This window comes from Humulus lupulus, chromosome 2 (genome assembly GCF_963169125.1).
Source record: "Humulus lupulus chromosome 2, drHumLupu1.1, whole genome shotgun sequence".
Taxonomy (NCBI): Eukaryota; Viridiplantae; Streptophyta; class Magnoliopsida; order Rosales; family Cannabaceae; genus Humulus; species Humulus lupulus.
Window position 1 is genome coordinate 249,436,594 of NC_084794.1, and position 9,102 is coordinate 249,445,695.

Genomic DNA, 9,102 nt, shown 5'->3' on the forward strand with positions numbered 1-9,102 from the left:
CTTGGTTAATTCTAAATGGACAGAGTTTTTTCAACATTCGGAGGAAATTTTCTTACCTGAGGGCTGTTTTGATCATAGTCCCATCTTGGTTTCATTATACCAAGATATGATTAGTGGCAAAAAGCCTTTTCAATATTTTTGAATGTGGAAAGATGCAGATGATTTTGGCGAAAGAGTTGCCAAGAGTTGGCAGGAAGGAGCTACTAGTACTGATATGTACAAGTTGACAGTGAAACTTAAACGTTTGAAGCAGGTGCTTAAGTGTATTAACAAAGAAGGATTCAATGATTTACACAAAGTAGAAATGGTTGCTAAGGAGGAAATGATGGAATTGCAGACAAAAGTCAGTAAAGATCCCCATGATACTCGATTGTAGGTTGAGGAACAGAATGCTCGGGAAAAATATGCAAAATTATTCAAGGCGTACTCTCTTTTTTTAGCTCAGAAAGCTAAACTTTCTTGGGCTAACAATGGAGATGAAAATACAGTAGTTTTTCATGCTTCTCTACGGGCAAGAAGGCTTCAGAACAGAATATATACGATAGAAGATGAGCAGGGGAACTGGCGTGATACACCAGGTGCTGTCCAGGAAGCATTTCTGCATTATTATCAGCAACTTCTTGGCACTGAGATGTTAAACAGATATCGGGTGAAGCAGAATATCATTAATCTTGGGCCAAAAATTTCTGAGATACACTCCAGCATCCTTGAAGCAGAGTACACAGCCCAGGAGGTCAAAGAAGCTATGTTCTCTATTCCTGGATTGAAATCTCCAGGCCCTGATGGTTTTGGAAGTAGTTTTTATCAAGACAACTGGGAATTGGTTGGGTCTGATGTGGTAAATGCAGTCCTTTCCTTTTTGAATTCAGGTAGGATTCTCAAGGAAATTAATGCTACCACCATTACTCTTATTCCTAAGATTAATTGTCCACGAAGTGTAAGTGACTTTCAGTCTATCTCGTGCTACAATGTGATTTACAAGGCTGCATCAAAAGTGATTTGCTCGAGATTGCGAAAAGTTCTGCCTGATTTAATTGCTGAAAACCAGGGGGGATTTGTACATGGTAGATACATAGCCCATAATATCATGGTGTGTCAGGATTTGGTGAGATTATATGGGCGGAAAAATTGCAAACCTAGTTGTATGATCAATATTGACTTAAGGAAAGCATATGATACAATAGAATAGGGGTTCATTGAAGAGATGCTCAAGGCTTTTGGCTTTCCTAAAAAATTTACTGATTTAATCATGGCTTGTGTAAAAACTCCCATGTTCTCCTTGCTCCTCAATGGTTCGTTACATGGTTTCTTTGCATCAAAAAGAGGTCTTAGACAAGGGGATCCCATTTCCCCATTGTTGTTTGTCCTTGGAATGGAATATCTGTCCCGAATTATGAGTAAGGTGGGATCTTTACCTGGTTTCAAGTACCACGATAAATGCTCAAATTTGAAGTTGAATCACTTATGCTTTGCGGACGATCTTCTTCTTTTCTATAATGGAGACTATGTTTCAATTCTTATTATGCTGAGAGGCTTGAAACTTTTCTCCTCTTCTTTGGGTCTGCTCCCCAATTCTGAGAAATCTGCAGTATACTGTCACGTAATGTCTGAATCAGTAGTAGATCGGGTACTGGAGGTCTCTGGATATACTCGCAGCCACCTCCCATTCAGGTATCTTGGTATCCCTATTTGCTCAAAAAAAATCTCTTCTGCAGAATGTAAATGTATTTTGGAAAAGATGACTAGCAGGATTCGAATTTGGAGTACACAGAATCTCTCTTATATGGGGAGAGTCACACTGATCAATTCGGTCCTAATTTTGATTCATTCATATTGGGCTCAGATCATGATTCTACCTAAAAAATTGCTCAAAGATGTTGAAGCGATATGTAGGGCCTTTCTTTGGAAAGGTACCTCGGTTTCTCATATTCCAGGTTTAATTGCTTGGGAGAATATTTGTTTATCGAAGGCTGCAGGTGGCTTGGGTTTTCGGAGGATACATGACTGGAATATGGCTGTACGCCCTGGTTTTCCCACGGGCTGATTAGAAGGTCGTGCCTCGGATTAGTCAAGTTTAGTCCGAGGCGCCACAGACCGAGGATATTAGCTCGCCGAAATTGCCCAGAATCAGAAGGCCGAAGGTCAGATCAGGGGAGAAGCTCGTATTACGAGCTTCTCATGGCACGGGCTACCCACGAAGCTCTGACCCTCTACGAAGTCAACACACGCAAGATAAACGTGCATATATCTGACATCACGTGTCCGATATCCCCCTGACTTCTCGGATACGCAGCAAGAACGTGCGTATCAGACACCCACAGCTGGATTGGGCCGTGCGGCCCATTCTCTCCTTCCATGCTGATTAGACCACACTTATGTGTCAGGTTTAGGAATTAATCATGAGTGTCACAGAGTTGATATGACAAATGGTAAGGTCACGGGATGACCTCCCTACCAACTTCCAGGTGCCTTCTCCTATAAATATGGAGACCCTGGGAGTTGATAGGGGTTGGAAAAAATAGTCTTTGAAGAACTATATACTGTGTAAACCAAATACCCAGAAGATATCAATAATATCGACTAGTGGAGTAGGAGGATTTTAACCTTCGAACCACTTAAAAAAAGTGTCTCGAGTCACCTAGTTCATCCTATAAGATTTCATATCTGTGACGGTTCTACTTTCAGTACTAATCCCTTTCTCTTCTCTTAATTACCTGTTGGCGAAGAACCGCGTCAATAGTTTGGTGCTTTCATTGAGAGCAAGTTCAATTAGTACTACCACAAACATCCAACTATGGTGACTACCCGATCCAGACATGGCAACGAGGCCGAATAGCAGGATGGGCAGGAGGCCCACCATGTTGCCATTCCTGATGAGCAAATTCCTGAAGTCCAGCAGAGACCAGGAAAGCAGCCGGCAGGCCAAGACGACACGGGTAGTTCAGCGCCCCGGCTGCCTAATCCGGACCCATGTTATTATACTGCGGTGGAGATGGAGAATGCTCAGCTGAGGAGCCAGTTAGCAGCCGCTGGTCAGCAAATCCGGGATATTCTGGACCGACTACCCCCTCTCGCAACCAACGTTAACGTTGGAGAGAGGCAAGGTGAGGCTCCTAAGTCTCGCCGAGGTAATCGATCCAGGCATAGCCGTTCGGATAGGCTCCCTGCAGCCAACTCCACCCCTTCATCACACCATCAGGAGGCAAACTTCAGGGAAGTGCCTAGAACCGGATAGCAGCAATACAGCCGTTCAGTTAGGACGTCAAATCCTAGCTCTCAGCCTTCCTCGAGGACGCCCAGGAGAGATCGAGGAAATTCCCGAAGAAGAGCCGGGGAGGGCCAGCGACAACAGCCCGTCCCCGAAGACCGTCATGCACCTCATCCAGCTCGCCCAGAACGAGATCAGCAAGCTGGTAGGGCCGAGAGGCCCCCACCAAATTTGATTCGTCCAGATGGAACTAGGATCGCTTCCCTAGTCAGGCATCCTCGTTCTCCAATCAGACATCCGTCTCCTCTGCCCGTCCGGGACATCCCGGCCTACGGGGGTAGTAGGGGAGACCTGCCGTCAGCTGGGTTTTCCCGGCGCAGCAGGGTGCCAGGGGAAGGATCAGGTCGTAGCCGCCAAAGATGCACCCCGAGCCTGTCCAGCAGGAGTCACTGGACCGGTAGTCGACGGAGTAATCTCTCGGGAGGAGACCTGCGTCAACAACTAAGTTCGGCACAGAGTCACCAGACTACTCAGGGGGGCGACCTTCGAGACCGCCTCAATTCTCACAGAGAAGATCGAGTTAGGGATGGTAGCCAGGCCCGCTCAGTGGGAGCCCGATCTGAAGTACGTAACGGAGGGAATGTCCCAAATAACCTGTCTCAAGATAGAAGGGGCAACAACCCACCTAATATGTACAACAGGTCCGGAGCTGTTGAACAGCACCGGAATAACCCAGGATCTCAGGACAAAACTCTAGAGCGCCTAACTCAAATGGAGGAACTGATGAAGAAGCTCCTATCGGAAAAAGAAAAAGACGAATATGATTCAGGGGACGAGATGGAACTCTTCGCCCCCAATATAGCGGCAACGGCATACCCTTCTGGCTTTCGTATGCCCCACTTGTCAAAGTTCAACGGGGACGGAGACCCGTCTGACCATTTAGGGATGTTCAACACCCTAATGATGGCCCATAACATCGGCCTGGAGCTGCGTTGCTTGATCTTTCCTTCCACACTGACTGGGCCTGCCAGGCAATGGTTCAAGCAGAGTAAAAGGCAGTCAATCAGCTCCTGGAAGACCTTTTCGGCTGACTTCAAGAGGGCATTCCGTGCCTCTCAGGCCGCCCGAGTCCAGGCCGATTCCCTAGCTAACGTGAGGCAGCAGCCCGGTGAGACGCTGAAAGCCTACTTGAGCAGATTTGCAAATGTCGCTGCTCGAGCAAGGGACGCTGACGATAGCTCCAAGCTCATGGCCATGAGGACCGGAATCCTGGTCGGCGGAGACCTATGGAAAGATATTCAAAGGAGGGGAGTCAGCTCGGTTAGCGAATTCCTTAACAGAGCCCAAGAGTGGATAAACGTAGAAGAAGCTGAAGCTTCAGCCGCAGGGACTAGCCAGGTCCCCGAGAAGCCCGCTGGGACGGGGACGGAGATCATAGTGGCGACTCCCGACGTCGCGCAGAATAACCAGCCCGGTGGTGGCAAAAGAAAAGGGCATGGTGAAAATAGCCAACACGGCCAGAAGAAGAATAAGTCTGTGGATAAATTCAAGCCCGTGTTCACAACTTATACCGAGCTCACCCAGTCCAGGGAAAATATTTTCTTGGCCAACGCTACTCGGGTCCCCTGGAAGAGGCCGGAGCCATTGAAACACCACAAGGGAAAGAGAGACGCTTCCAAATTCGACCGTTTTCATAACGACGTCGGGCACAACACCGACGACTGCAGGCATCTCAAAGATGAAATCGAGATTCTCATCCGAGCAGGCCCCTTGGCGCAGTACTCGCGGAACAGGGTCCTGGCAAGTCGACCCGTTCCGGAGGTCCCGGCCATCCAGCCCGGGCCTCGGGTAGATCAGGACGTCCTTCCCCCGTGGTCGAGGGAGAGATATCCACCATTTCTGGAGGGCCACACATGGCTGGCACGAGTAGAGGCGCCCAGAAGAGGTATGTGAATGAATTAAAAGCTCACAACGGAGCGGAGTTCGCCCCGGAGCAGCGTCAGTCGAAACATCAACGATTAGAGAAACAACCGATAACTTTCACGGAAGAAGATGCAGGCCATGTCCAATTCCCTCATAACGATCCTTTGGTTGTAGCAGTCCAGCTCGCTAACCGGAAAGTAAGGAGAGTGTTGGTGGACAATGGGAGCTCGGTGAACCTCCTATTCTGATCCACCTTAGAAAAGATGGGCCTGACCGTCGCCGAGCTAAAAGCGACCTCGGTGATGCTGTATGGCTTTTCGGGAGAAGGATCAGCAGCGATAGGGACGATCGAGCTGGTGATCACCCTAGGAGAAGAATCTCGAATAGTGTCCAGACTACTCGAGTTCGTGGTCATTGACTGCTCCGCTGCCTACAATGCCATCTTGGGCCGACCTACGCTCATAGCTTTCGAGGCTATTACTTCCGTCCGACACCTCGCCATGAAGTTCCCTACTTAAACAGGGGTCTGTACTATCAAGGGCGATCAGCTCGCTGCCTGGGAATGCTACAGCATTTCTATGAAGGGAAAATCTAAACCCGGGTAGCTAACAATGGCCATTCAGGGCCAAGAGGAATCCCAGGGACCCAAGGCGGCCCCTGAGATTGAAAAACCTCAGGTTCCCGGAGAAGAAAAGCTCGCCATAAGTGAGGACGTTGACCCCCGAATAGGCGAGGACAGGTCCGAGCTCCAGGCTATTGAGGAGCTCGAGGAGGTGAATATTGATAAACAAAACCCATCACGAACGGTTAAGCTCGGAAAGAACCTCTGTGACAAAAGAAAAGAGGAGTTGACTACGTTTCTGCAGAGAAACCTAGACGTATTCGCATGGTCGCACGAAGACATGATAGGGATCAGTCCGAGTGTCATCATGCACACGCTCCACCTAGATAAAAGCGTCCCTGCCAAGTCTCAAAAGCAGAGGCGTTTAGGGACGACCCGAGCCGAAGCCCTTGAAGAAGAAGTAGCCCGGCTCAAAAAGTGTGGCTTCATCCGCGAAGCCAAATTTCTCATTTGGGTTGCCAATCCCGTGTTAGTTCCGAAGCCAAACGGGAAGTGGCGGACCTGTATCGACTTCTTCGACCTGAATAAAGCCTGCCCCAAGGATTGCTTTCCATTGCCGAGGATCGATCAGCTGGTGGATGCCACGGCGGGGCACGAGCTAATGTCCTTCATGGACGCGTACTCAGGCTACAATCAGATCGCGATGAATCCGGCAGACCAGGAGCATACCAGCTTCATGACCCCGACTAACGTCTATTGCTATAAGGTCATGCCGTTTGGCCTGAAGAATGCCGGAGTGACCTACCAAAGGCTAGTAAACAGAATGTTCGCGGACCAGATCGGAAAAAACATGGAAGTGTACGTCGATGACATGCTTGTCAAGTCAAAGACTGCCGAAAACCACGTTGCCGACCTGGAAGAATGTTTTAACATACTGCGAGAATATGGCATGAGGCTCAATCCTCAGAAATGCACTTTCGGCGTCGCATCGGGGAAATTCCTGGGTTTCATAGTAAATACCCGAGGAATCGAGACAAACCCCGACAAGATCAGGTCACTGCTCGAGCTTCCTTCCCCCAGGTCGCGAAAATATGTCCAAGGCCTCACAGGAAGGGTGGCAGCGCTCAACCGGTTCATTTCCAAGTCAACCGACAAGTGTCTGCCCTTCTACAACCTGCTCCGGGGAAACAAGAAATTTGACTGGACAGTGGAATGCGAAAGCGCATTCCTCGACCTGAAAGCGCATTTGGCTGAACCACCTGTGCTATCCAAACCCAAGGCAGGAGAACCTCTTTTCCTCTACATGGCTGTCACTGAGGACGCAGCTAGTGCTGTGCTGGTACGAGAAGAGGATCAGGGTCAGAAACCAGTCTACTACATCAGCAAGAGACTCCTCGGAGCTGAATCAAGATACCCAGTGATGGAAAAACTGGCGTTCTGCCTAATCACGGCCTCACGAAAGCTTAGGCCGTATTTCCAGTCCCATTCTGTGCACGTCATGACCGATCAGCCTTTAAGGCAGGTTTTGCAAAAGCCTGAAGCATCGGGACGTTTGCTAAAGTGGGCGGTCGAACTCAGTCAATTCGAGATTTTCTATACTCCCCGAACTACCATAAAAAGTTAGGCCTTGGCCGACTTCGTGGCGGAATGCACGGGATTCCAGGAGAATCCATCGGAAGAATTACCTCAGGTCACCCCCCCGCGTTCGTCGTGGAAGATCTTCGTTGATGGTTCATCTAACGAGAGCGGCTCTGGGGCCAGAATCATTCTGATATCCCTCGAGGGACATAGATTCCGCTCGGAGCTAAGGTTCGGGTTCAAGGCGTCTAACAACGATGCAGAGTACGAGGCTTTGTTGGCCGGACTTAGGATAGCTAATGAGCTAAAGGCGAGCTCTGTCCAGTGCTTCAGCGATTCCCAGCTCGTGGTGAATCAGGTTCTGGGCGAATACCAGGCGCGGGGACCCAAGATGGCCGCCTATTTGGCAAAGGTAAAGTCCGAGCTGTCTGCGTTTGGGTGAGGGTCGGTTGAACAGATACCTCGGGAGCAGAACGCCAACGCAGATGCTCTCGCCAAACTCGCCACCTCGGGGGAGATGGAAACCCTGGGGTTGGTGCCTGTAGAATTCTTGGAAAGACGAAGTATAGAAGGAGATCGGGCAGAGATTGAAATGATTGACATTAGGCCGACATGGATGACTCCCATTATTGAGTATCTCGTCGAGGGCAAGTTACCCGAAGGGCGTAACGACGCACGGCGAGTCCTTTATCAAGCTCCTAGATATACTATAGTCGAGGGAGTGTTATACCGACGTGGGCATTCCCTACCTCTCCTCCGGTGCGTTCTTCCAAGTGAAGCGAAGGCCATCCTGCAGGAAGTTCATGAAGGATTCTGCGGGGACCACACTGGGGGGCAGAGCCTGGCCGTAAAGGTTCTCAGGCAAGGTTATTATTGGCCGACTCTGTCCAAAGACTCAATCTCGTATGTGAAAAGGTGCGACAAGTGCCAGCTATTCGCTGTGGTTGCCCGAGCTCCTCCGGTCGAGCTAAAAATGATTTCGTCCCCTTGGCCATTCGCCGTCTGGGGAATAGATTTAGTAGGCGCCCTGCCCACCGGAAGGGGCGGGGTCCGTTACGCCATGGTAGCCATTCACTACTTCACCAAGTGGGCCGAGGCAGAGCCGTTGGCGACAATAACATCGAAAAAAGTGCTAGACTTCGTGGTTAAAAGCATCATCTGTCGATTTGGCCTACCTAAGAAGATCGTCTCTGATAACAGCACTCAATTTGACAGCGACCTGTTCATCGAATTTTGCGAAAGGCACGGGATCGTGAAAAGCTTCTCGTCCGTGGCCTATCCTCAGGCGAACGGCCAGGTCGAGGCTGTCAACAAAACTCTAAAGGCAAGCCTCAAGAAAAGGCTGGATGAGGCAAAGGGGGTCTGGCCAGAACAGCTCCCCCAAGTCCTGTGGGCATACCGGACCTCGCATCGGACTTCTACAGGTCACACTCCTTTCTCCCTAACCTTTGGGAGTGAAGCAGTCCTCCCCGTGGAAGTTAAAGTCCTGTCGCATAGAGCTCGGTCTTACGACCAAGACAGGAACCATGAGCTCCTATGTCATTCGCTAGACCTTATCGATGAAAGGCGAGAAGATTCACAACTCCAACTCGCCCATTACCAACAAAAGATCACTCGCTACTTCAACACTAAAGTCAAAAAACGTGCCTTTAGCGTCGGCGATCTGGTCTTAAGAAGAGTTTTCCTGGCCGGGAAAGATCCCAGAGAGGGGGTTTTAGGACCGAGCTGGGAAGGACCATACCAGGTCATCGAAGTCATCAAGGAGGGAACTTATAAGTTAGCTCGACTTGATGGAGGGGCGATCCCGCGAACTTGGAATGCCATCCACCTA

At 49.7% G+C, this 9,102-nt stretch overlaps 1 protein-coding gene across 1 annotated transcript; it reads left to right on the top strand.

Moving 5' to 3' along the window:
• Window positions 1-1,249: 1,249 nt before the first annotated feature.
• On the top strand, window positions 1,250-2,044 carry LOC133815351 (uncharacterized). The gene has a single exon (XM_062248202.1). It carries the CDS (start codon window positions 1,250-1,252, stop codon window positions 2,042-2,044), a length of 795 nt encoding a protein of 264 aa, XP_062104186.1.
• The last annotated feature ends 7,058 nt before the right edge of the window (window positions 2,045-9,102 follow it).

Excerpts from the sequence above, each read along its gene's own strand:
- LOC133815351 (XM_062248202.1), top strand. The coding sequence starts at position 1,250 with ATGGCTTGTGTAAAAACTCCCATGTTCTCCTTGCTCCTCAATGGTTCG.